We start from the raw sequence: 27,556 nt of genomic DNA, 5'->3' as shown, positions 1-27,556 counted from the left end.
ACAGCTCAGGGACAGGGGGACAGAGTTCTGTCACACACAGCTCAGGGGTATTCTGGGCACAGAACAGCAGGAACAGGTGCCCTTCCACACTTCCCCACTTAAATTCCTGTGCTAAACTTCACTTAGAAATTAAATATTATTCTTTCTAAAAAACCTGTGACACATTATGGGAGTTGTAACTAGATGAGCTTTAAGGTTCCATCCAGCCCAAACCACTCCATGATTTTATGATTATGGGTGGTAATTCTGGTAAGGACTTTCTAGGGTTAAAATACTTTCCACTTTAAAAAAATCCCCAACACTTAAAAAGGTTAGTATTTCCCCAGTGATTACCTCCAAGATATACTTGTGGGTGGCTGTGACAAGGTGTTGGTGAGAAAGAAAGCTGAAGAGCAGGTTTAAGAAATTAAGAACTAAGACTATTTACATAAGGCATTTCAGAGACACTCACCCAAAACTCTCAGGTTGTAGTGTTTGTTGTGCACTCCAGCCCTGTTAGATGCTACACAAGTGTACACTCCAGTATCAGATATCTGCACTCGGGCAAGCCTAAGGAAAAAAGCAATTTAAACAAGCTGTAAATGGAATACATGGAACACGTTACCTTTATTATGGCATGGTTTGGATCAAATTTTACTCTTGCTTCCAAAAATAGAGCAGAATTATGCTGATACCGCAAAAGAGAACAGAAAGTGAGCTAGTTAAAAGAAATGAGAACCAACCTGAGGATCTGCCCAGCTGAGAGCAGCCTTATCTGGGAGGAGACAGACAGAGGGAGGCCGTTCTTCAGCCAGTGGAGCTGTGGTGGGGGGGTCCCAGCAGCAGCACATTCAATATTTAGGGAGGTGTCCAAAAGGGCAGTGAGCTCCTCTGCTTCGTCTTTACTATTGGCTATCGTTGGAGGAACTGCATTTTGTAAATGACGGAAAGGAATGTATTAAAACAGGCTCTTGAAACCATTCCACCTTGCAGGAAATCCTGCCCCTAATGCCCCACTGGTAATTCAATGAGAAGATCCCATTTTTTGTACAGTAAATCCTCAGACAATAACATTGAGCACTAAAAGCCATCCATTTACGTATTTCAAATCAGAGGCACTATACAATGACAGTAGAATGATCTTTGATTTGCCAGCCTGTGGCAAAAAAGGCAGAGCTCAGGGCCTGAAGCTCCTGGGGAGAGGACAGTGCAGGAAGGGATGGGCTGAACCCAGAGCCAGACGGGACCACTCAAACTCACATCCTTAAATAAATCTTAAATACAGAGTAATCACAGAGGAGGAAAGTTAGTTTATTGATGTCTGGATGCATCTTCTGACTTCATTCTTAAACAGAGGAAGTTCAAAATGCCTAGGTAAGTATTCTGGCTGATTACACTCACTGCTGCCTTGGGGCTCCTTGGGGTCACAGGTTAGTTTGAAAGCCATGCCCTTGGGGGCTCACTACACAAAGAAGCCCAGCCAGGTGCAGCTCCGGGCTCTGGCTCAGTTAGGATCCCATCACTCACTGTCACAGTGACACCAACAAGATCTTTAAGTTGGTTATTGCTTGAACTTCAACCATTACAAACTGAGCACAAACTCCCTGTTGTTGTGCAGAGCCATTCTGTCCCTAAAAGATGTGCTGTGGTCATTCAGGCCTGTTATTTATGATACCAAAGGTCATCCCTTGTTGCTCTACTCATGCCTGTGTTCCCACTGACTCTGAGTCTGTGTAAGTGGGACAGACAGCCACCCTGCTGTGAGATCCTGCCTGGGCAGAACTCTCCCCTCTCCCCTCCACTGTACTTAATGAGCACATTTTTCACATGAAATACCCACTCTCTGTGCTGCTAAAGGGTTACACTCACTATCTGCTGGGTGTCAAACTGTGCAATTTCCTCCAACACTCCCTCATTTTTAAACCCTCGGGACCTTTAACTATCAGTTCTCTGCTCTGAGCTGATGTGCTTTGATTGGAATTAGGGAAGACAATACAACAAAACAGCAGTGTCATAGGAAATCAGCCCCAATATATTTTTTCCCACAAGAAATAAAAATTCACTACAAGCAGAATCCCTCTATTATGAAATCCACCAAAGGAATTAATTCCTGTTTATCCCAAAACACATTTACCAGCAATTTCAACCCTTTTGTCATTGACAGAGCATCCTGTGTAATATCTGCAGCACAGGCAATTGGAAACACGTGCATGCAGGATTCCACTGCAGACAGGCACTCCTCTTTGGGCTCTCCCTTGGGAATGCTCCCAAGGACGGGATTATGGAGCAGATCTTGGGTTTCACATCTGGCAGAACTCACCATATACATTCAGGTTGAAAATCCTGTCCTCCTCTCCTGCAGGATTAGTAGCCACACAAGTGTATTTCCCTGTGTCTGAGGTGAGAGCTCTGGAGATGTTTAATGTGCTGCCATCTGGACTCACTCTACGAGGAGCATCACAAAGCACAGGGAGTTTGTTTAGTGTTCCTCTGACCTGGCAAATCAACAGTCTGGTCTGGACATTTCAGTAACTGCCTCTATGCTCCTGGGAGCTTGGTGAGAGAACCATTGTGTTTTGCAAAATGTTATTGTTAGAGATAGGCTAGGAAGTTTTTCCTAGAGATGTCCTGTTTAACTTTGTTTTAAAATTCAACTCCAGCCAGGCTTTTGAAGGGCCCATAATGAAAAGCATCAAGTAAAATGTTTCCACGGCTCAGATCTTTCCCCTCCAAAGGAACTTAATGACCTTAACAAACTTTGATGAAGCTGATGAACTTTTATGGAATTTATTAACTGAGAAAGATATCAATATCATATACTTATCTCTGTTAAGAAAACAAAATTTTAAAAAATTGAAGTACTAACAAATTATACCTGATTTATAGAAGTTAAGGAGGGAGATGTTCTTAACCTGGCTAAGCTCCAGTTCAACTCTCCTCACACTCCCTCCTTAGGGCCCTCTGAGCTTTAAAATTATAAAAGAGAATGCAGTGTCTGCTTATTTTTCTTGCCTTATTCTTTGCAAATCATCGCTGGCAATTGTTTTTCCATCCTTCAGCCACTGCACGTCTGGGGTGGGCGCTCCACTGGCACTGCAGAGCAGCTGGACACTCTGTCCCAGGAGGACACTGACCTCACTCGGCATCTCAGAGCCAGCAATGCTGGGAGGAACTGGAAATGCACCATGGAGGGAAGAGATTCAGCAGCAAGAAACGTAACCTGAACTAGAAACAGCCACACTGCAGTAGCTTGTGAGCACCAGCATTTAGTGCAGCACCTGGGGCAGGTTCTCAGCAGCTGTGGCTGCCCCTGGATCCCTGGAAGTATCCAAGGCCACGTTGGATGGGGCTTGGAGCACCCTGGCCTAGTGGAAGGTGTCCCTGCCCATGGGAAGGGGTGGCACTGGATGGGCTTTAAGGTCCCTTCCAGCCCAAACCAGTCTGCGATTCTGTGACCAACATCATCATAGCCCTGTGAACGGCCACACTAATTACATCCTAATCAAAGTCATTTCCAGCCTGTATTCCCAAGGAACAAGGCTGACAGTCCTGATATCCATGAAGTCAAGACTGTCAGTCCCACTAAGAAGTTTTGAGCATTTCAAGCAATTTCAGACACATTTGATCAAACAACCACCTTGACATTCCATTCCCAGACTCCGGGAAAAACTGGCAGGCAGGGGTACACCAGTGCAATTAGTGGGGATGAGTCATTAGGAACAGAGGAAAACACAACAGTTGCAGACCAAGGGTGATGCACAGCAAGGCAGGAGACAATTCCATAACAAATAAAGATTTGTCATTTGAGGTGCAGTGTTCCTAAGGAAATTCTGGCAGTAGGTCTTTGCTAACTCCTCCTGTGGCACAACAGGTACCACTGCTCCCAAATCCATCTCTGTGTGCTGCTCCACAGCCAACCAAGGCAGCTCCAGTGCTCAGCAGGAGGAAGGATGTGACCAGCAACAGACACACACAACTTGCACAACTCTGTTCAAGCTCCACAGTCCGGGCTTAAGGATATTCTTTTCCATGCAAATTTTGGACCAGAAGTACTGAATTCTCCAACCACTCTCACCTCTGGTTACAAAAACAACAGTCCAAATTCTCCACTTTTCTACGTGGTTATGTGATCTCAGTGTCTCCAGCACAGTGTCACATTCACCCGATGTTCACCAGTCCTGCTCCCTGCATCCTCCCCATTCCTTACCTTGGATGGAAAGCACATAGGTTTTCTGAGCTTTTCCCTCTGGATTGGAGGCAATACATGTGTAGGTGCCACTGTCCAGGAGCTGAGAGCGAGCGATCTGAAGCTTGCTTCCACCAGATAAAATATGAACTTCAAGAGAATCCAAGTTTTCTGAAAGACATAAACAAGTCATCATTCCAAACCAGACCACAGGGAGCAAACATCTCTTTTGGGAGAAACTGTTCCATCAAAGTTTCAAAACAAAAATTCTAATCAGTTCTCATAGGAGTCTGTCTAGAGACAGATGAAGAAGAAACACAAACCAGACAGCAAACAGCAAAGTGGGGCCTCAAAGAGGGGAAAAAGGGGAGTAAAAAGCACGAGAGAATGTTACCTATTGTTTTTCCATTCTTAAGCCACACTAATGTGGGTGGAGGAATTCCAGTAGCATCACACACAAAAGTGACAGGATTACTGATGGATTCACTGACCAACTCTTCCTCAGGGCCGTCTATACTTGGAGGCACTGTGAATTGAATTGAAGCAGGAAGAATGTTATGTAAACTGATTTTGAATTGCCTAACCTGCAAAGTCTATGTTATTACAGTAATTATTGAAGATGATACAGAAGGTGCTCACCATAAACATTGAGATGGAAATTTTTATCATCTCGTCCTGCAATATTTATGGCTTTGCACACATACTGGCCCGTGTCAGAAACCTAAAATAAAAGCAAGTTTTAAGAGAAATCATCATGGAGTCTTACTTTAAAGCTACAGTTTAGAGACATTAACAGCCTGTGCCTCTGCTGACTCAAGTTGTTTCTCACAGGACAAGAAGCCTCCAGCAAACACATCTCCTGTGTGCAGCAAGTAAAATACACCACTACAGACTGAAAGAATTGCTTGGCACTGGCAGATGCAGCCTCCCTGCAGCCTGGCCCACCTCTGCAGCCTTGATCCGCAGGGTCTGCCCGTCTGCCAGGACCTCCATGGCGGAAGAGTTGGGAATGATGTGGCTGTTCTTGTACCAGGTGATGACCGGGGCTGGGATGGCATTGGACTCGCAGTCCAGGGTCACTGGGGTGCCCACTCGCACGTTCAGCACTGTCACTGACGCTCCCCCCCGGGCCTTGATGCTCGGGGGCACTGGGGAAGGAGCTCAGTTAGTTCTGCATTTGTTTTGTTGAAACAACCCAATAAAGCAGATAAACCTCCCCATATTTTCCAAGCCATAGATATTATTTCAGAAAATGGTAATACACAAACCAAGGACAGTTAGGAAGCTCTTCTTCTGACTTTCCCCAGCTTGGTTCCTGGCAGTACAAGTGTATTCTCCAGCATCTGACAGCTTGGCTCGGGGAATTTGCAGTGTCCGAGCACCTGGAGCGAGGAGAGAAGGCTGGAGATTTGTTCTGTGGTGATTGTGTCAATCCCAAAGGCTGGTTTAGAACTGCAGGCTAAGCACAGACACTGTGTCCCATGAAGAGTGGCAATGGGCCCTATCAAGACAAATCAGACAGAAGCTGAGCCTGAAGGCTGCAGAATAGCTGAGATTCCTCACCAGGCACAATGAAAGTGTTGGAATTTGAATTGACAGGCTTTCCATTCTTGAGCCAGCTGAGATCAGGAGGTGGAAAGCCCATGACCTCACAAGTCAGAGAGATGAAATTATTCACCACCACGGTCAGATTCTCAGGGTTAGTCCCAACAACACTTGGAGGAACTGTGGAGAGAAAAATACATTAATAGCATCTATCACTGCATCAGCAAAGGATACCCCACAAGACCCCGATTTACTACAATAAAGCTGAGTTGCTGCATTTTGCCAAAGGGATAGGTTGCAAAAATCTTTCACATCCTATGAATGGACCAACTGCTTTTTGGATCCATCTGGAAATATGACAAACCAAACTAATGGTCATTCCTGCTCCTATACTTCACAACTTTTCAATTATTTCAATTGCAGTCCTTCTGTGCTGGAGGTTTGGGAGGGCTAATGAACTTACCCAAGATCCTGAGGATGCACTGCCAATTTTGTAACACTGGTCATTGGACATTTGCTGTGTGAGGCAGGACAGAGCAAATTCCCATTGGCAGGATATGTAGGATGACTATCACTTATTCCTGATTTCTTGCTGCTCCATTTCTCTCTGGAACAGTCCATTTTCTGCCCACAGAGACCCCAAACTGATTCCTTCTGACACAGTTCAGAGTTGTTCTGTCAACCAGACAAACCTGTTGCTTAGCAGTGAGCTAAGCACTGGAAAATCCTGGCACACATCATTGCTCCAGGGGGTGCATTCCTTAAGCTTACAAGTCCCAGGATTTTTAAATCAAGAATAGTTTGACATGTGACCTTTCTACAAGAACGATTTAGAATGAAAGAACTGTAAATCTCTTCCTTTTAATAACCCCCAAGCTTTAGCTGCCATGTTTTTGCAGTGGGGATATATAAAACACTTAAGAGAAAAGCAAAAGCATGTTCTTGGCTCTATTGGGTGGAAAAATCATTTCAAAGAACACATGGAATCCTCCTCTTCAAAGACAGAAATGTTGAAGTATTTTGGCCCATCTCCTCCCGAAAGGCTCCAGCTGTTTGCTGTCACTTGAGTGACACAAACCAGTCATAAAGGCAAGTTTATGGCTCCTCTGGGCACTGCACAAACAACGGAGTCCACGTAAATGGGGAATTTGGTCCATATTTTTCAGCTTGGAATAACTGAAGGATATTTCCCTGATAAAGAGGATAAAATGGTTCACTAGAGCACGTGGAGGATTCTCATCTGATGACATTTGATAGCTTTTTATATTTATTTACTTTTACAGTTCCTTTCCCACAGATGTGATTATTGGCAGTGGGTAATTTAATGTACAGGGCCAAATTTCAGCTGTCTTAAATGAAATCTGCTTAAACTGTGTCAGTGGTGGATTTCAATTTCTGCAGCAAAAGACACCCACAAATGCACCACAGACAATCTGCACATGCAAATGTATCTGTATGTGCATAAGGACACCATCATGGGCTCAAATATAGCACTCAGCATGAAAATTACCTATTATTTCCCTATTTAAATCTGGGTGCTTATTTCCTATGCTTTAAAAGGTGTTATATTAGTTTTATTTACTCACCTTGGAGACCAGAAGTTAATTTTTCAACTTAATAAAGAGCATCATCTTCAATATTTTATTTAAATTTATGAGAGCACTTCCATTAGAAACACATAAAAATGCTGGGAAATAGCCTTTTTTTGGACACTGACAAAACACAGATCCTGCTGCTTACTGATAATGCATTTTCCTTAGTGCTTCACCCTGTGTGGTCTTTTCCTGAACAGCTACACTCTAATTTTTCAAATTAAACTGCATTAAGAAAAATAGACCTAAGTTGGTAATACCGTTGAGTTAGAACTGAAGTTTCATGCAAATATTTCTTTTAAGGGGACAGTATTAAGCCATAGTCACTAAAACCAAATATTTTGAAGACAGAAGTTTAAATTTAAACACAAATGTCAGGAAAAGTGAAATATTTTGATTTAAAAGCAAAACTCACACATCAGGAAATCTGGACAGACTCCACTGAAAGAAAATAACTTCTCCGAGAACAACTCCAGGGCAAATGCTTCCCATGACAACACTGTTTTTGGCTAAATGCATTGCTGAGTGGCAAAAAGTGCTATAAATCTGTGCCACGTAGTAGGTAAATTTGCTGCGTGTGTGATAGAGGAAAAATGCAATTATTCTGTGTGCAATAAGCTGATTCCTCACATTCCTGGTATTGTCTTTAGGTGGGACAAAGGACAGCCCTTGTTTTCTGTCAGATAAAGCAGATAAAGATGTAGCTGCCAGTATTCCTTGGCAGGCTGAAACATGGAATGGTGCAGAGGAATTGGTGGTAATGACGCTTCTTTGCTCTTCAGGATGGAAAGCTGGAAGTGGGCAGAAATAGAAGGGGAAGTTTGGGTTTACTCTGAAATGTTACTTAGAAATGTCCTGATTTTCTGAAATTATCAGGAGAGGGAAGGGAAGGTGGTGGAGACTGTTCTATGAAAAATGTCTTGATTGTATTTGGTTTAGGCTTCTGATGCTTAAGGCCAACATTTGTTTTAAACCTATTGTAACCCCACAAGAAAACCAAAAATAGAGAACAGACAGGAACCTCAAAGGGCACATTTCTAAAAGCCAAGCTTTTACAAGCTGTGTATCTTCGTTTAACATTTTCTATCTTTAATTTCTTTGAAAAATGCATTTTCTGAATGTATCAAAACAGACTATAATCCAACCTGCTTATAATTCATGATTCCAGGGCTCAGCAACCGTTACCAGGGAGAACGCAGCCACCACACCAGGCTGCCTCAATGACAATTCCCACCTTCCTGGAACACGCCTGAGGAGCTAAAGCCACGTGTTATCAAGAGCCATGTGTTGTCAAGGTACTTTAAACTGGTATTTGAGTTCTGGTCTGTCAGAATCTCCATCACACCCAGTAGGATATTCACATGAATGAAGCTGAGCGGGTCTCAGCACTCTGCTAAAAATAACACAGCCAAGCTAAACCAGCATTTGACAAAGACAGAAGTTATCGATGACTGTACTTACTGTGAACATTGAGGTTAAAATACTTCTTGGCACTTCCAGCTATGTTTTCTGCGATGCAGATATACCTGCCAGTATCTGTTATTTGGGAATTCAAAATCTAAGGCAAAAAAAGACAAAATATGGCTGTGGAGCTAATATATAGACAACTCACTGCCAAAGAAGCAAGTGGAGAGGATTAAGTCCAGCTCTCTGCTTTCATAGTTTTATTCAATTTCATTCATCAGTGGGAAGGGAAGTTCTTCAGAACTATTTTCACTATTTTCTCAAAAAAAGTCAATAATATTTTAAAGCAAGTGATTTCACTGATGTGGTTCACAGCATCATCCCACAAATGGCTGGATCTGAGGAAACTACATGGGAGTGAGAAGCAGCAGGTGAGGGACAGGAACAAGGGACAAAACTCCTTATGTTTGCAGCACCTTGTAGGAGAAAGAAAATACCTCCTACTCAGCAGAACCAGACAGTTTTTTCCTGCCAAAAACCAGTTTTTCACTATGAGCTACCTGTAACTTCCTTCCATTGGACAGAAACATGTGTTTGTCATCCTCTGCCAGGAGCTGGCCATCCTTCTGCCAGGTGATCCTTGGGGAAGGGCTCCCGCTGGGAATGCAGTCCATGGCTGCCTCCTTGCTCACCAGCACAGTCACCTCCTCAGGCAGGTCCCCGTCGGCCCCACTGATGGATGGGGGAACTGCAGGGAGCAAAGGTGAGGAGAACACTCCCTCAGCACCTCTCAGGTGCTTGTGAGATTAGACTGGGTTTGCAGGAGGAAGGAGTGAAATCTCCAGTGAATCCAGTGAAAGATAAAGCCATCCCATGAGTAGTTCAGCTGGAACAACTCAGTATAACTCCAAGGACTGCAGCAGAACTACACTTATTCACAGCACACAGAGAGAAGGAGAGGTGAAAACCCATCTTCCAGTTATTCTACCGTGTTCTTTGCCATCAAAATAAAAGATGATTTCCAAGGCAGGACCCCTTTGCAACAATAAATCAGTATTTCAGTGGTATAACACAGTCATATAGGTAAAGAAGTTAAGTATTTCCCAAGGCTAAAACATTGAGTACATCCACAGACACAAAAAGTCATCAAAATGGTTGGGCAGGCATTCATTAATCTAAATCCTCAATTCCCTTCAGGCTTTGGGAGTTCTGCAGGTATTGTGGAAAATGATGGCCAAAATAAGGAAAAGAGAGAGGAAAGTCTCAATGGAAAGCTGGAGAGAGAACAAGAGATACCAAGATAAAAACTGGATTTTTACATATGCTTTTCCTTCTGGTGAATGGTGAAAGGTGTAACACAACTGAGTTCCTGTAATAATAACCTACACACATTGAACTTACAACAGCAACACTCGGATCACACAGCTCTGTACAGCTGTACAGCTCTAGCATCCTAAACACATTAACGCCTAGTTTACAAATAAACATTAAAAACACTAAGGACTCCTGCAGTAATGGTTGGTTACTTTACAGAAGCCTTTTTTAGCACTCAGAGGAGAAGGGAAGCTCACAGAGCACTCGGACGACGTAGTGGATGGAGTCCTGCCCCGCCTCGTTGACTGCCACACACGCGTATCTGCCAGCATCCCCTGCCCGTGCCCGCGCGATCTGCAGCACCCGGCCTCCTGCAAGCAAAAGTCCAAGACAGCATCAAGCACTCTCCATCATCTCCACACCACATCCCACCAGAGACCTGAGCAAGCGAATTTATGAATGGTCAGCATTTGCTCTGAATCATAAGTAACTAAAGGGTTTCATTTCCTAGCTACTTTTTTCACCAGCAGATAGTTGGGAGTGCAGCCATGCTCATACTGAAATTCTAGAAAAGAGCAATTAATTCCACATAAAGGAAGAACATGCTGCAGCAATATGCAGCCAGGCATTATTCTTCTATCAAAAATAAAAACATTTCTCAGTAAGATGGCACAGAACCTAACAGGCAAAAGGAAATAAAAGCACAGAATATTCTGTTCCAAACTGAAAAGATTCACTTCTGAGGCTTTTAGAGGTACTTTTCACTCTATTCCTCATTAAAGCATAGCCATATAAACACCTTCAGAAGGAGAGGACATCTTAGGAATACACTTTGGGAGTGTTTGTCATTGCTCTCTCAAGAGATGAACAAGATGGACAAGCAGGTGTTACGCTTTTACCACTGCCCTTTAAACTCTCCATCCCAAACCACCTCTGCATAGCAACACTCATGACTGTAGGCAGCTCTTTCCCTTCCCCACATGAGCTTAAGTAGGAGATCATGGCCATTTTTCTGCTGCAAACATGTTTTCCATGCCTCACTCCTTGGTTAAGAGGCTTTTCTACTCCAATTATCTTTTTGTCAAAGCAAATTTAGTGAGGAAATAAATCAGGAACACATCAGAGAGAAGGTATCATTGTATTTCATTTTGCAACACATGGAAGTGTCCAAGGCCAGGCTGGACAAGGCTTGGAGCAACCTGGGATAGTGGAACATGTCCCTGCCTGTGGCAGGGGGTGGAATGAGATGGGCCTTGTGATTCCTTCAAACCAAATCCTTCTGCAATTCCATGATTCACTGTGGGAGTTCAGTGGTAATATTCACACCATTTTAGCAACTATTTCTTAAATTAAAGAAAACAATTTAAGCCTAAGGACTGGAGAGAAACCAGCCAACAAAGTCTGAGAAGAACATTAAAGAAGGGTTCTGAAGGGGAGGAGTGTGTCATTACTACACAAATACCAGCACTAAGGCCATTTCTTAGTCACAGAATCATAGAATGGTTTGGGTTGGAAGGGACCTTATAGACCATCCAGTGCCACCCCCTGCCATGGCAGGGACACCTTCCACTAGCCCAGCTTGCTCCAAGCCCTGTCCAGCCTGGTCTTGGACGCTTCCAGGGATCCAGGGGCAGCCACAGCTTCTCTGGGCAGGGCCTCCCCACCCTCACAGCCAAAAATTGCTTCCCAATATCCAATATAAACCCACTCTCTTTTGAATCCATTCCCCCTTGTCCTGTCCCTCCACCCCTTGTAAATTGTCTCTCTCCATCTTTCCTGTCGGCCCCTTCAGGTACTGGAAGGCCACAATGAGGTCACCCTGAAGCTTCTCTTCTCCAGGCCGAACAATTCCAACTCTCCCAGCCTTTCCTCCCAGGAGAGGAGAGGAGCTCCATCCCTCTGATCACCTCGATGTAGGGCCAGAGAGTGCCAGCTGAACACCCACCTGGCAGGATGAGCACTCTGTCACTGGAGCTGAGAGGATGCCCATCCTTAAACCACGTGAGCACAGGGGGAGGAACAGCGTTGGTCTCACAGTACAGTGAGAGGGGGTTGTTGACAATCACATCTTTACTTTCTCCACCTCCTTCTGCATCCACCATGTTCCCAGCTTCCCATTCCCTGTAAGGCTTTTGGAAGCTAGGAGGAACTACAACAAAGAAGAGGAAAAATGTTAGCATTTTGCAGAAGAAATAGCTGGTTTTAAAGTCAAGAAATGAGAAGGTATTGTAATGTTCAATAGCAACAATAAAAATAAAGTGTATTCAGTCAATCCCTCCCCCCACTTTAAGTTACCCAGGAAAAATCTAGTTCTTCTAGAATGAACAATTGAGCAATTTACTGAGTATTTTTTGAAGAGTAATAAATAACAGTGTAAGATGACCTGGTAACAAACACAGAGGGTATTCATCAACAAAAATACTTAAACAATGAGGTATCTGGTTTCACTCAAGCTCTCATTTTGTCTAAATTTTCAGAAATTACTCATGATTGTTTTCTTCTATTTACACACAGTAGGCCAACAAGATATTTATGTCTGGGGCCTCTAAATACTACTCAAAACAGAAAAATAAAATATATCTTAGTTTAAAATAAATTCAAATTTTTCATGGCATTTAGAGGAAGATCAGAGTTGCTACGTCACAGCACTGACTTCAGAAACACAACATATAAAAGAATAATCAAATACTGCATGTCAGTGACAAGCAAAATAACCCTGAAATCAAAGCCACACAAAACACAAAAGCATTGGGTTTGACCACACAAGCATAAAGGGCATAAAATTACTAATTCCAACATCCCAGAATACTAGAAAAGCAGGCTACCAAGAGAGTTTTGTTACCCTTTTACCTTGTATATTTACATCAAACTCCAGCTCATCCTCTCCAGCAATGTTGGAGGCCAGACAAGTGTAGCGCCCTGTGTCTGACACCTGGGCCTCCTTGATGTGCAGGGTGTGGCCGCTGCCCTGGATCAGGACATGCTCATCTCCCTGCAGTGGCTGCAATGTCAATTCAAATGAAAATTAATACTCAGCAAAACGCACACTAGAAATAGCCAGATTTGTGGGAGTAATATGAGTAAACTCAATCAAGCTCCAAGTTCCTGGAGACAATTTTCTTTTCACGGTTGTCAGAAACTCTGCATCTTCATCCTTCTGATCATGGTGGCTGGTCTCCTCAAGGATGTGATTTTCCATCACTCCTAGCCCCAGGATGCTGCTGAGGGGAGCAATGCCATCCCCATCGGGCCAGGGCTCTTGTGACATTGGATCCACTCAGGCTGATCCAATCCTTGAACTCACTGGCCAAGCTTCCAGTACACGGAAAACTACCAGCTTTCCGTGAGGTGAACAAACGTATCTAACCCAACCTACAGATCTGCTGCCCAGCAAGGACATAGTGTGAACACAGAATGGACAGAGCAGCAGCACAGGATTAGACGTTCCTGTGCCAGAATGTGGCTCACATGTGACAGCAGAGGCTGCAGTGACACAGCCTGTGTGTCAGCAGTGAATCCAGAAATCCAGAACACATCAGATGTGCTCATCTACATCAGCAGCCTGGTCTAGTGGGAGGTGTCCCTGCCCATGGCAGGGGTGGAACTGGATGGGCTTTGATAACCCAAACCATGCCATGAGCCCATGCTTCCATGATTTGGGAGTCAGCACTGAACTCCTGGCCTGCAGGGGACAATTAATTTAGTCCGTGGACAGGAATTAGAGCCTTTCACCCAGGGCAGCCTAAGGAGCAGCAGCTGTTGTGCCAGTGGCAGCCAGCTGTGCACAACCACTGCCTTTGGGGACCTCTTAACTCCCCAAATTGAGCTTTTCTTTGGCAATAGAACCAGGACTCCCAGGGATCCCAGAGCAGCAGGGCACACTTGAAACAGCCAGAGGCTGATCATCCAGGTTATTCCCGCACGCTCATTAAATCCAGGAAGAGCTGTTCCATGATGAGTGCCCTACCAGGAACAGCTCAAGCAAGAGATAACAGATCTCCTTTCTTACAGAAGAGTACCACAGCTCCTTTTTTATTCATTCCTTGTGCTGTGTGTCCCCGTGGCCCTGCCTTTCCCGAGCTCTCCAGACAGATCCATGGAGCGCTGTGTGTGGCGGGACTCACGCCTCACCCCCCCGGAGCGGCCAGATGCTCTTGTGGCTTTGTGAGCTCTGCCAGGACCGAGGGGGAGGCTCTGCAACTTCTGCAAGGGAAGCACTTGAGGGGACCATCTGTAACAGGGCCTTTGAGGGCTTTACACAACAGCCACAGGCCCTGTGGTCACACCATGGGATGCTCCTCCCAGGAAGGGCACACCCTCTCACAGCACAGGCCAGTGCCAGGCTTGGAAGCTCCAGCTCTGGCCTCTCACGCACTGCCAAGCACCCACCAAAAGCCAGGATGTCGATTTGCAGAGGTCTGGGTGCTAGCAAACACCCCAAGTTGCTGGCGGGTGATGCTGCCAGCAGCAGGGAGTGAGGGTGACTCCTGCTGCCCTGCACAGATGCTATTTCCAGGAACAGGGAACACAGAGCTGTCCCTGTCCCACATCCCCTAAGAGGAAGGAACTGAGTTTGTGACTGGCCTGTCCATCCTTGTACCAGCTGATGGCAGCGGCAGGAATGGCGTGAGCTTCACACTCCAGGGTCAGGCTGTGGTTCACTTTGATCTTCACCTCCTTGGGGGACAGCCCCGTCCCTGAGACATCCCCTTTGGCAATGGTGGGTGGAACTGCGCACAGACAAAGGCAGAGAGGGGAGAGACTGTCATGGCTTACTGCCTGCTGCAGCATTTCAACCTTAGCTGGAAAAAAGGAGATCCTGGATGATGATGTCAGGGAAAGCAAGTGCATTCCCCCAATAAACTGCCTCTTGCCCACAGCCAAATTATTACCTTTTTATATGTATGTGTATTTTTAGCCATTTCTAGTACAGTTATTATGTACAAAAATATACAAAACTGTGTTCAACACTTTTAAACATGCAAACCGGACTACAGCCCTACCTAACTACAGCACTTCATTATTACATGCCTGGCTTCAATTCTATAAAGTTCAGGGTATTGTAGTCATTAAAGAACTTTTTAATGGAAACCAATATTCCCAGAAACGTATGTTTGATCCCAAGTCCACACTCAGAGTAGCTGGTCAAAACTCAACATTTCCACCCCACTGAAATCCCAGTGTTGCAAAATCCTGTTTCTTTCTGAATCAGAAGGAAAATAGAATGTTTCAAAATCCTTCAGCTACCCCCCTGCTTGGTCTCACAATATTTTTGAAATTATGTAAAATGCTTTCAGAGCATTTTCCATGCTTTTTTTCCACTGGGAATTTTTAAATTCTCCCCTAATACTAATGGTATCCTAATAACTGACAGTTGCAATGGCACTGGGGGGTGGAGGACGTTAGGTTCCCACATAGCCACACATCAGTAATGAACTCTTTAGATATCTTCTCATTATTCCAAATCCAGTGGGACCTTATTTAGGGATTTAGTGTAATTAAATAACAGTGTGATTGCTGTAAGGGAGCAAACCAATTCCAAATCAGACTGGGAAATTAAAAAAAAAGGTAAAAATCATGCTTGATTGAGCCCATAATGAAGAGTTTGAGCATTAAAATTGAGTATTTAGGTACAGATGCTCAAATGACAATGTGCTGTTGGGAAGACTTGAATGGGAAAACATTTGTGCATATGGAATTTTATGGAAGGATATAAAAATAGTATCCTCCTGTTTTACCTTCCTCAAGAAAGTGTCCCGCTAGATGTTAGAGGCCCCCTCCTGTTTTTCTAAAGTGGTTTCTGTGCTCAAGAGATTCTCTGCTCACATCTCCCCTTGTCAGTCAAATGCTGCATTCATTTGACTTGAAAATCAGCACCAAAAGAAGGATTTCAGAGGAAACTGGACTTCAGTGTTTCTAAAATGTCCTCCCCTGGGTGATAGGAAGACTTTTAGCACAACTGTAGCATTGCAAAGGATGCAACAATCAACTTTCCTGGTGTCTTTCCTCCACCAATGCCAGGAGCTAATGCAGCTGTTTGCTCAGCAAAGCCATTAACAGGAAACCTTGTATTCACCAGGACAGACAACACTGCAATGGGGAAATGGAAGAACGCAAAATAAAAACAAATTTCAAAGACTGAAAGCATTGCCATACTGTAGACTTTCACGTCATAGTGCCTCAGAGCCCTCCCAGCCTCGTTTGTGGCTATGCAGGTGTATCTTCCAGCGCTGTCCTGCTGGGCATTCAGGATCTGCAGGGTCCGCCCACCTGCCAAAGACACCAACCTTTAATAGCACCCACACCATACTCTTGCTTCCCAGTTATTTAAATACTTCCTGCAGCATATTTCCAACTCTTTGGTCCAAAATCTGCCCTGAGAAGAGCAGAAAACCTGACTGCTTACTACCACATGTAACAAATGAGTGCATGATTCATGGCGGTGCTGTGGATCACAACTCCTGTTGCTTATGGATTCTTGGGAAATTTGTTAAGAAATTTCATCAAGAAATTTGTGCAGGGAGTTTCTTGAACATATTTAGCCAGGATTTATTTTTTCTCTGAACACTTGCAGTTAACAAGGCAAGGTACTTGTACATCTACAGTACTCCAGTGTTCGCTCTGAAGCTTGTTCCCATTTCCCTAGTACCTGTGGAGGTGGAAAAAGTTATTCTACTAACTAAAAACGGCAAACTTCTAATGACCTAGAAAAATCCCACGTCATTCTCTCTCCTAATTTATCTCTCTCTCCATGTAATTTCCACAATTAATTGCAAGTAATTTATATTCATCATTAACTCACATGAATTTTCCCATCACATCGCTTGATGGTACAAAAGGATAAATACATAATAAAACATAAATCAACAATCAGTTAACTGTGAAGCACTTAAAAATATTGGAATGGGAAGTGCTAGAGAAGTACAGAGAATGCCAGGATGGTTTGGGTTGAAAGGAACTTAAAGCCCATGAAGGCCCAACCCCCTGCCATGGGCAGGGACACCTTCCACTAGCCCAGCTTGCTCCAAGCCCTGTCCAGCCCAGCCTTGGACACTTCCAGGGATCCAGGGGCAGCCACAGCTTCTCTAGGCACCCTGTGCCAGTGCATTGCACTTAACAGAAATATATCCTTTGATTTTTTTAAAGAAGTCTGTAACAGAAAAATACGCAATGAAAGAATTAGGTGTTATATCTCAATAAGAGCAGAGTTTACCTGGCAGAATGCGGATGTTTCTGCTGGACTCTAAGGGAATCCCATCTTTCAGCCAGGTGATGGTGGCTGGGGGGTAGGAATAAGCTTCACAGACCAGCGAGGTGGGGCTGTTGAGGATAACGGTGACATCCTCTGCATTCCCTTGGCTGTCTGCTCCCACAATGCTTGGAGCCACTGGGAACAACAAAATCAGTAACCACAGGGAGGAAAGTCCCTCTCTGAAAAGCCTATTTTCTGGTCCCTGTTCAGTCTAGGAATCTGGCTGCAGCGTCAGCTAGCTGGGAGGCATTCCTACAAGGAGCACCCAAACCCAGACCCAGACAACATTCAGCTGGTCTCATGTCTTGTTCTGAAGTCAGCAGTGATCCCAAATCAGTGGAATTCACTCCCACCCATGCCTTTGTCAAGCACAGGTTCCCAGGAATCCAGCCACCACTCCTTGAGCAGAGCTGCTGCTTGATGGTCCTGGAAGGAGGGATGAGCCTAGGAAACAAGGCTGTGGAAAACAAACTCGCCATTGTTTGCACTTCATTGTGCAATAACCCTCATGGAAAATTAAACAAAACAAAATGAGAAGTGCAGATGGTTTCAGCTTTTCTGAAGAGATCACAATCTGAAATGCTCTTCAGATGCTCCCTCCTTGAATCACAATAAAATAAAGTGCTGTCCCACCCATTCCATAAGGACAACATCCCATTATGGTTCCCTGTGTTCCAGCTCTGTTGTCTAAAGCACAGCACTGGTGTTTCTCTTGAACCACTATCACTTATCAATTACTAAGAGGTAACATTCTAATCATAGGCAACTTGTGCCTTGCTGTCAATAAAGCCCTACAGAATTCCAGCGAGACTCCCTTTCTCCCCAAACTGCCTGTTCCTCTGGCAGAGGCAGCCCAGCTGCTCACCAAGCACGTTGAGGCTGTAGGTTTTGCTCCTGTCCCCAGCAGCATTGGACGCCAGACACGTGTACCGGCCCGTGTCTGGGAGCTGCGCCTCGGAGATCTGCAGGGATCGCCCGCTGGACACGATCCTGGGATCCTCAGCCTCAGCCAGAGCCTGCCCATCCTTCAGCCACGTGACCTGCGGCACAGGGTTCCCTTGATGGAGTCGGGAAAATGGCAAACATGAGCTGGTGCATAACCTCTAGGATATATCAAGATTTCTGAGAAACAGGAAAATACAGCTTCAGGTGTGCTTTTCAAGCACATCCTGTGGGGGGAGATTTTGGAATATGCATTCTGAAGTCTCTGAACCTCCTGAAGTGATGTACACCTCCTCTGAAATTCCACAGGCCTTTGGAGAAGAAATATCACAGCAACATCCCTCTTGGTTCATCTCATCCAACCTTTACAAGGAGTGCTCAGTCCTGCTCTAAGCACCACAGTTAAATCTTAGATTTAAAAATCCCACTGAACTGAAATCCCATTAAAAACACTCTGTGCAGCACAAGTAGTGATCTCACCATGGCTTTGATGAGCAAAAGTAAATCATAAACTGTTCTTTTACCTGTCACCTCACATGTCAGGGTAACTCCATGCTTCTCTTTCACCTTCACATCTTCCAGTGTATTTTCTCCCACAATCCCTGGAGGCACTGCAACAGGCAAGGAGAAAACATCAGCATGGATTCCTTGCAACACTGAAATACAACAGGCTGCTTGATGATCCTGCTAGGAGGGATGAGCCCAGGAACACAGGATTAGGAAAACAAACTCGCCATTGTTTGTGTTTGGTTACACAGTAACTGCCATAAAAAACCAAGAGCAATACAACCGATTCCCAACAAGTGGATGCTGTGCCATGGTCTGTCAGTGTTCTCTGCAAATACAGCTAATTCCATATGGGAATGAACACACCACATAGGTTTAAAGGCACCTTGCTGTGGTACAAACTACATTTCTCTAGGGAAATACAAGATAAAACCCCTAAAATACCTATCTCATGCCCCAGACAGCCAACCCAACGCAAGGAAACTCTACTGTATGGCTGACATGTTTCCAAATAATCCTGGTCAACTTGTGCTTTTGGATGAGGAGGGCAGGTTATGAGGGTGCTGGAGAGTAGCTGTGGTGGTTAAGAGCTGTGATCCATTATTTCTTTCAAAGTAGAGGCATTTGTAGATCAGGCCAAAAGAAACTGGCACTACAAGTCAAAGCAGGCATGGAGTGCAACAGGCTGAAAAGGAGACCTGTAGTTATCAGAAAGCAGCTCCATCTCCAGGAGATACAGGAAGTTTTTTAACAAAAATGTCAGAGTAAGGAGCCAGATTTATGCTTTAATAATCCTGCAAAATGCAAACTTTCAGCCTAGATAAAAGACCTCAGAAGAAAGGAATTAAAATATATTTAGCAGCTTATTTGCAATCTAGCTCACTGCTGGAAGCAAACGTTTTATAAAAGTAAGAATCACAGAAATAGGCAGAATTCATTGTCAACAGTGACAAGAATGTTACATCAGATTTGTGGTAACTAATGAAGGGTTCAAACTGGAGTGAAGGAAACAGATGGGGGGAAACAAAACTTAAAATCATAAAGTTCAGGACTTAAGTCAGGCCAAACGTTACTACTATTCATAAACAAAGACAGCAACTCATCGCTTTGACCCCAAAATAGTACAGTAAGTTGTCAACACATCTTAATTTCAAAAATATGGCAAAGCCACACCAAACCCTTTTCAAATATATAAATACATAAATATTGTGCTTATTACACCAAGCTCTGCCTGCAAACTGCTGTGCCTCCTACAATAACCCAGAGAAACCCTGGCATGTCTGTGTACAGTTCCCACTGACAGTGACTGGTGAGGATTCTGTGCCACTGTCAGGCCCCATTCCAGCAACTTTCCTCTAGAAAGACAAAGAAATTACTGGGGGGAGGGAAGAGAAGACTGAACAATGGAATTTTTCACTTGAAATCAGCTTCATTGAGCATTTTTCTTCAAGGCAAACAAAGCCTATGCAATAGAGATTCCCAGAACTCTCAAGAACACCCTGCTACTAAAGCCCTCCAAAGAAAACAGTCAGACAATGAATGCTTTCCAGTGTTTATCCATCTCTTCCATCCTACCACACTCACACTTCCATGAGCTCATCAAATAAACATGAACTGACTTGAATGGGAGTTATCACTTACAGGCTGAATATGCCCAAGTCAGCTGAAGACAAGGGAGGATGAGGGTGCTCAGCACCTCAGAGAAAGGAAACTTAGAACAAAATTCTACACAGAAATGCTGTGAGAAATCCTGCACTGTGCCAGGCCTGACAGTTATTGATAAAAATGACAGTTACTAAACTGAAAAGTAGTGTTTTCTGGGGAGAATACCGGTTTGCAAAACTAAGCAATGTAATAAAAAAATACATTAATGGTTCCAAGTAGCATCTAAAGAGCCTGCTGGACAACTTCTGGTGTAAGTACATCAGCAGGATCACCCCCTTCCACACTGGTTTATATCCTTTATCATACCGAAGGCTCTGCTGACTGAAGGTTTCCACTGTATTGAAGTTTGGATTGCTGATCCTGGAGAAGAGAAAGCTCTGAGGAGACTTTGAAGCCCCTTCCAGCACCTAAACAGGCTCCAAGAGAGCTGGGAGGGACTTTGGACAAGGGCCTGGAGGGACAGAACAAGGGGGAATCGCTTCCTACTGCCAGAGGCCAGAGATAGATGGGATATTGGGAAGGAATCCTTCCCTGTGAGGGTGGGGAGGCCCTGGCACAGGGTGCCATCACTGAAAGCGCCCAAGGCCAAGCTGGACAGGGCTTGGATCAACCTGGCATAGTGGTGCCCATGGTGGGGGGTAGAATGAGACAGGCTTTAAGGTCCCTTCCAAATTAAGCCCTTCCAGGTTTCTATGATTCCATGTAGAAGAAGCTTCTCTTTACAACCTGATTTTTTGTGGTATCAAATTCACTTATTTTTTTCCCTAAGGACATATGTTTCAGCATAATATTTTTTTTAAATACCAGCAAAGTATACAGAATGCCCTCCCCCTTACTGTCCAAACCCCTCTCTTGTGCTGCCCCAAACCCGAGCAGGTACTCACCCAGGACATAGAGGTGGAAGTCCTTCCTGGCCTCCCCTGCGGTGTTGGTCACCACACATGTGTAATGTCCCTCGTGTGCCGCACCCGCGGGGCTGAGCCGCAGCGTCCGGCCCCCTGAGACAGCCAAAACAGCATCAGAGTCCTGCTCTGACCAGCACTATCCCAGGGCTGGGCAGGGCACACACCCCCTGCTCCCCTGCATGGGATTCATGCATCAGCACTTGGGATGTGGCAGAAACATTGTGCTTGCAACGCACACTTCTGGGCAGGAAATTGGGACAGCACACAGTGCCTCAGACAGCAGGGTTTTCACTCACAAAGAGTGCTTTGCTATACTGAGATTCTAGATGAATATTCAGGAAAACTAATAATGCCTCATCAGTGCTTTTTATGTGTGTACACATCTACACACAAAAATAAGCTTAGTTTTATAAACATGCTGTTTATAAGTACCCTTAAGGTATTTTCACATGTATAGATAAGGAATAAAATTCCACTTCTCCCTTCTAGCATTTGCATTAATTGTGCCATCAATAATAGTAACAGCTGATAACAGCACTGGTTTACATGCAATGGTTTCAAAGAACAGATTCCTCTAAACTCTGTAGTTGTCAGGTCACCTTTGCACAGACACGTTCATTTAAAAGGAAGATTTGCAAGTATGTGTGACCAAAGACCAGGAATGTCCCTGCTGTGCCATAGCAGAGTAACTTCTCTTTCCTTGCTGTTTGGCAGAGGAACAGCAGAAATCACATCAGGGAGCATTTGAATGTGAAACCAGGCAGCCAGCCTGCAGCTTTTCCTAGTTTCTGGTTAGCAGCTCTCCCATCAGTAACCATTCCCTAACCCACACCACATCTGCCCTGGGCAGCTCCTGCCTGTGGCTATCGCTGTTGGGACATAGCCCAGAAAGTGATGATCCTGGTCATGCACTTGGAGGAACAAAGTGCTGAGCTGGTTACTGGATGTGCCTCTGCCCACGGAATCCTGCCTGCTGGAGGGAGCACTGGGAGACTGAGGGAGGCTCAGGTCTTCCAGCCTCGTGTCTCCCTGATCCCTTCTCCCATCCACCCCTGCACAAGGCCAAAGCAGAAGCAGAAACCTGCCTGCCGAACACTGCGACCTTCCCTGGCATCACACACCAGAGCACACCCAGGCCTCCAGTGCTGAGGCAGGACAGATCTTCTACATTTGGCTAAACAAAAGCTCTTCTCCTTCCTAAAGCCAATGTGCAGCTTCGGGCACAGGTTGCATGGGAAGCAGGTGGGGTACACTGGATTTTTTTTATTTTTCCTAGAAGATATGCAGGAAGGATCATCAAAAGCAAACATCAGTATCTGGACAATGCTCTCAGGCACTGGGTGGGGTTGTTGGGGTGTCCTGTGCAGGGCCAGGAGTTGGACTGGATGGTCCTTGTGGGTCCCTTCCAGCTCAGGACATTCTGTGATTCCATGACCTGAATTAACTGACTAAAAGCTGCCAGCAGTGTGTCCACACACTGAAATTATCTGCAATGCAAAGTATGTTTTCAATCAACAGAACCAAAATTTTGCTTTGGCAAAGTATTAAACTTCAAAATTAGAGGAGGATTGTTGTTGTTGTTGTTTTTTACAGCTGTACAAGCACAAATAAAGGTCCAAGTGCCATGTTGGTTACAGTTCACTACCACAATGTGTAGCTTTCTGAAGCACAAAGTTTGGGGGAAAACAAAGCCCCAAGTCCAGGCATGTTTCTCCTCCCACACAGCCAACATCCAGAGACAATAAACATCTTTTTGTCTCTTCCTTCCCAACTCAGCGATCCGGGAGGTGAGATTAGTGTGGGTGTAGAAAGAAATAGACAGGACAGAAACCATCAAGCCCAGAAGATGTTATTTTTGTTGATGGCAGCTTGACACAGAAAGGAACGCACAGCAGCTCCAAGAGCCAGGTTCATATTGGGAAATAATCACACACCCACTCCTTTTTCCACATGCTATACACAAAAATGGGAAAGCAGAGGACAGGACTATCTGTAACGTTAAAAGCTGCACTGATTAAAATATCCTGAAGCTTATCAGCTTCAAATGCAGTCTTAGCTGAGCTCTTAAACATCTTCCAGCTCTTTACCTGTGTCACCGTTTTATGCTTGTTAGGCAGCAAACACCACAAACTATCATACCTGTCTGATAGTTTTCCTAAGTTCATGATGCAGGCTTTGCACGGTGGCTATCACAGAGTATTAGAAACTCCATAAAAACTTAATGTCACGAGATTTCTACTTGCTAGTGGCAAACCCAAGGTCAAAGAAACAACACAGCCAGAAATGCTTTACGTGCACTCATCTCTGAGGCTCCCTTTGGTTTCATATACAGACCCATAGAAATTGAAGATATGCTTTGGTTTTTGTCATTTGTTCTTTCAAAGATTTTTCCTCTTTAAATGGTAAAACAACTGTGAATAGGAAGAGGTGGAGAAAAATAAATAGGAGAGCTAACGGAGTGTATTTCTGGGCATGACAAAATGAGATGTTGCCATCTGCCCTCCAGCTTCTGTACCTGAGAGGATTCGCACCGAGCTGTTCAAGCTGATGGGCAACCCATTCTTGAGCCACGTTATTGCTGGCAAGGGGATTCCTGAGGCTTCACAAACCAGGGAGATGGGATTCTTCTCCACAATGCTGATGTTTTCAGGCAGCTGCAGGTAACCACCAATACTTGGGGGAACTACAGCAAAGAGTAAGGAAAAGCCATACTTCAGGGCAAATACAAATGCATTTTGCTCACAAAACATTGTGTCACCCAAATATTAGTTTACTGAGGGCGAGTAGCGGGTGTCTTGGTTAAACCTTAATTTCTCTCTCCAACAACACAGTATTTCCCACCATGACACTCACCCCAATATCATGTAAAATTGTACCATATTCCGGTTATCTCGGGCGATGAAGCAACTGCGAGTGGGTTGATATTAACAGAGAGGTATGATTTTAAAATATTCAGGAGTTATAAACTTGGACTTGAGCTTTCCTAACTTTGCAACTGCAGCTGCATCCCCTGCAGCAGACCCAGGAGGTGGACTGAGCTCCACACCATTGCTTGGCCACCCAGGGGTGAACTTCCACATGCCCCAGGCGGTCCCCACTCACCGTGGACGCTGAGGTCGTATTTCCTGTCAGCCAGCCCGGCGGTGTTGGTGGCCACGCAGACGTAGCGGCCAGTGTCAGACACCTGGACACGCTCCAGCCGCAGGACACGGCCCCCGGCCAGCACCGCCATGTCCCTGCCACCGCCCAGCGCCCGCCCGTCCTTCAGCCACGTCACTGCCGGCTCGGGAATGCCCTGAGCCTCGCACTCCAGGGACATTTCGCTTCCCTGAGTGACAACGACCTCTGACGGGTGGGGACCGCTGTTGGATATAGTTGGTCGAGCTAGGGAAGAACAAGGGACACAGCGTAGGAGTCAACTGGAAGCTGCACTTCAGAATCTTCACCTGCTGCTGAGCAGAGTAACAGTCAACTTTCCAGAGCAGCAGGGCCAGCAAAAGACCAAGCAACTCCTTTCCCCCTCCCCCACTGCATAAAGTAAAAATGTTTTTTAAAATGTGAACTTACATGCAATTTTTAAAATGCACACAAGAGAAAAAATTAAAGAAGACTGCCCCAACACTGTCAATCCCTACAGATTTTGGAAGATTTTCTTCTCTGTGGGATTGTTTAAAAATATCTCCGTTTATTCCTGACAAAAATACAGTAAAGTCTAAGGGAATGAAGGGAAATCTGGGTTCAGTCTGTTGTCATCACTACTGCAGTTTGGGGACAAGACTAAAGGGGTTACATCCCTGGATTGTGCACTTTCAACAGGGATATGCAATGTCTTGGTCAGCTACAAGTCCAAACTGCCAGAATTTTAATGACTTAACACTCTCCTTGAACTACCTCTAAATTGTCCTCCAGCCATCACTCCATCTCTGGAGATCCTGGAGCTCAACGTCACTGCCCTGCTCACACTCCCATAACATTACTGAAGAACTGGTGAACTGTGATCAGAGTTTTCCTGGCACTTACTGTACACTTGCAGGCTGTACTCTTTGGTGGCACTCCCAGCCACGTTTGAAGCAATACAGGTGTAAGATGCAGCATCAGACCTGTCAGCAACTGCAACCTGGAGCTGTCTGCCTCCAGACAGCACCCGCACCCTTCCCGATGGCTCCGGCACCACAGGAGAGCCTGCAAGAGACCTTCTGTCAGATAAAACCACACAAGTGGCCAGGAGCAAATGAAAATCACATGGTCTGAAGTCCACTGGCTCATTCCAAAGGACTGAGTTGCACAATTGCCCATTTTAGAAGTGCTCTGTCAGTCTTCCCAGAAAGCAGGAACTTGGCACAAGCAGATCCTGAGGACTTTCTGTATTAACCACTGACTTCATGGGATACCCTGAGCTAAAGCACACTGACTCTCCTTCACATCCATCCAGAGTTTGGGACACCTCTGCTGAGCAGAAAGCTCAGCACTTTCAGTAAAATGTGACTCATTTTTCAGTGTATAATTGTCTCACCCAGCACAGCCAGTGCTTAGAAATGTATGATTTAGCTTTCACACCATGTGAAAGCTAAATCATACATTTGTGTGTCACAGGCTTCTGCTCAGGAAATCCTCAGCAGAAACATGACAGCAAACTCCCACTGCATTCTCTGACCAGATTCTTCAGTCTTGGAGACCTCAGATTATCCATCTTCATCTTTCCAAACTGCTGGGAGGCTTTGTGAAAGAAGGAATGCAGCTGCCATGGCAGGTTTCCCTCTTGTGCATTTAAAGTCCTCTCTATAAAGTGCACCAAATGTCAAACATGCTGCAGAATCTACTCCTCTTCCTTTCTAACTGCTTTTCTAGACTTTCCTTCCTTCCTGCCATTAAGTGTACACACATTAGCCTTGCAGTGCACTTACATGTCACACAAGGCCTTTTTAGCTTCCATGAGACAGGGTTTAAAAACAACTTGATAAATTTCCTGTTCTCTGAAAATGTGATGCATTAGAAAAAGTGTTTTGTAATTAAAACCTGCTCTTTCCATGAGCCAAAATTAATTAACGCAAGTACATACCATATTGAATTGTGCTGCCTAGAAAAACACAATTATAGGTAAGATTGATTAATAACACAAGAATTACCACACTGGAGGAGTAAATTATCTTATTTTGTCTTATATTCTGTCTCCAACAGCGTCAATGCTTAAAAGAAGGTGGTGAAAATAGCTGGCTTTGTCTGCCAATTCCTAAAAAGGTGTTTGGCAATGTAACTTTAACCCCTAAAGCAAAAGGTGTGCAGACTACTCTTGAATAAGATGGGATGAGAGAAAGGGTTTGGTGAATCCCAAAAGCAATTACTACAACTACATGAATCTTCACCACTTGGCAGGATGCAGATTTAGAACCAGCTCAGAGAATCTGTGTTATGCAGTGGATCACAGGGCAGAGACTCAACTCCACACCACGGGACTCTCAGTGACCCTAGCCCTGATAACTGGGATCCACAAACAAGTCTTACAATCCCAGAATGGTTTGGGTTGGAAGGGACCTCAAAGACCATCTCATTCCAACCCCCTACCATGGGCAGGGACCTCTTCTGATGCCTTAGGAGGCATCACTTCCACTTGCTATAATACATCTACCCTGGTCTGGAACACTTCCAGGGATGGGGCACTGTGCTGCTGTCCTGCTGCCCCGTGGTAAATAAACATATTATGTGCTCCACAGTTCATTTTTGTCAGCTGAGCAATCTCAGCACTGCACTTCTCCTGCACCTTTAGGAACAGTGACACCTAATCCAAGCAGAGGTGAGACAGAGAGAAGGGAATAATCTGCTCCTGGAGTTCATTTTACTCAATGTCAGGGCTGCATGCAGATATCTGCATGCTTGAGCTCCTCAGAACACACCATCCAAAATGTAAACAAGATGAAAAGAAAACCCAGCAGGTCAGAATTATCCCATTTGCTTTATAAAACAGACAATGGGCAGTTACCCACCATTCTTTTTCCAGGTGAGACTGGGTGGTGGGATGCCACTGGACTCACAGATCAGACTAATCAAACTCCCTTCGGTGACTGTCAGCTGAGAGCTGCCATCCAAGCCAGAAATACTTGGTGACACTGCAAAGAAAAGCCAAATAAGTGCGGCCTTTGAAACAACACATTATCAGCCAGCAGTAAACCCCAAATGACCCTCACGCAAAATCTCCCCCATTCAGCTCTGAAGCACTTGCAAGGATTGTTTCCTCAATGCTAACCAGGCCCTGGGTAGGAAACAATAC

General features: G+C 44.9%; 1 protein-coding gene across 7 annotated transcripts in view; it reads right to left on the bottom strand.

Moving 5' to 3' along the window:
- The window catches only part of HMCN1 (hemicentin 1), a 179,696-nt gene that overhangs the window by 38,275 nt on the left and 113,865 nt on the right, over positions 1-27,556 (bottom strand). For 6 of the 7 annotated variants that reach the window (XM_042033801.1, XM_042033800.1, XM_042033794.1 and 3 more), the window contains 25 exons: positions 27,273-27,395; positions 25,312-25,473; positions 24,394-24,675; positions 23,807-23,974; positions 21,271-21,384; positions 18,739-18,825; positions 18,138-18,329; positions 17,234-17,407; positions 16,177-16,290; positions 14,605-14,750; positions 12,871-13,021; positions 11,966-12,169; positions 10,278-10,391; positions 9,267-9,454; positions 8,764-8,860; positions 5,729-5,890; positions 5,434-5,547; positions 5,111-5,313; positions 4,805-4,886; positions 4,560-4,691; positions 4,187-4,336; positions 2,992-3,151; positions 2,300-2,424; positions 723-906; positions 452-549 (listed from right to left, as the gene is read on the bottom strand). In XM_042033801.1, the coding sequence (XP_041889735.1) occupies positions 452-549; positions 723-906; positions 2,300-2,424; positions 2,992-3,151; positions 4,187-4,336; positions 4,560-4,691; positions 4,805-4,886; positions 5,111-5,313; positions 5,434-5,547; positions 5,729-5,890; positions 8,764-8,860; positions 9,267-9,454; positions 10,278-10,391; positions 11,966-12,169; positions 12,871-13,021; positions 14,605-14,750; positions 16,177-16,290; positions 17,234-17,407; positions 18,138-18,329; positions 18,739-18,825; positions 21,271-21,384; positions 23,807-23,974; positions 24,394-24,675; positions 25,312-25,473; positions 27,273-27,395 (3,726 nt within the window). The remainder of the gene's footprint in view (positions 1-451; positions 550-722; positions 907-2,299; positions 2,425-2,991; positions 3,152-4,186; positions 4,337-4,559; positions 4,692-4,804; positions 4,887-5,110; positions 5,314-5,433; positions 5,548-5,728; positions 5,891-8,763; positions 8,861-9,266; positions 9,455-10,277; positions 10,392-11,965; positions 12,170-12,870; positions 13,022-14,604; positions 14,751-16,176; positions 16,291-17,233; positions 17,408-18,137; positions 18,330-18,738; positions 18,826-21,270; positions 21,385-23,806; positions 23,975-24,393; positions 24,676-25,311; positions 25,474-27,272; positions 27,396-27,556) is intronic. The other variant, XM_042033796.1, reaches the window with a different exon arrangement.

Source organism: Corvus kubaryi, unplaced genomic scaffold (assembly GCF_017639235.1).
Source record: "Corvus kubaryi isolate FWS band 111438036 unplaced genomic scaffold, C.kubaryi_AGA036_p1.0 37361, whole genome shotgun sequence".
Taxonomy (NCBI): domain Eukaryota; kingdom Metazoa; phylum Chordata; class Aves; order Passeriformes; family Corvidae; genus Corvus; species Corvus kubaryi.
The sequence above is the reverse complement of the archived record's forward strand: the minus strand, read 5'-3'. Positions and strand labels throughout refer to the sequence as shown.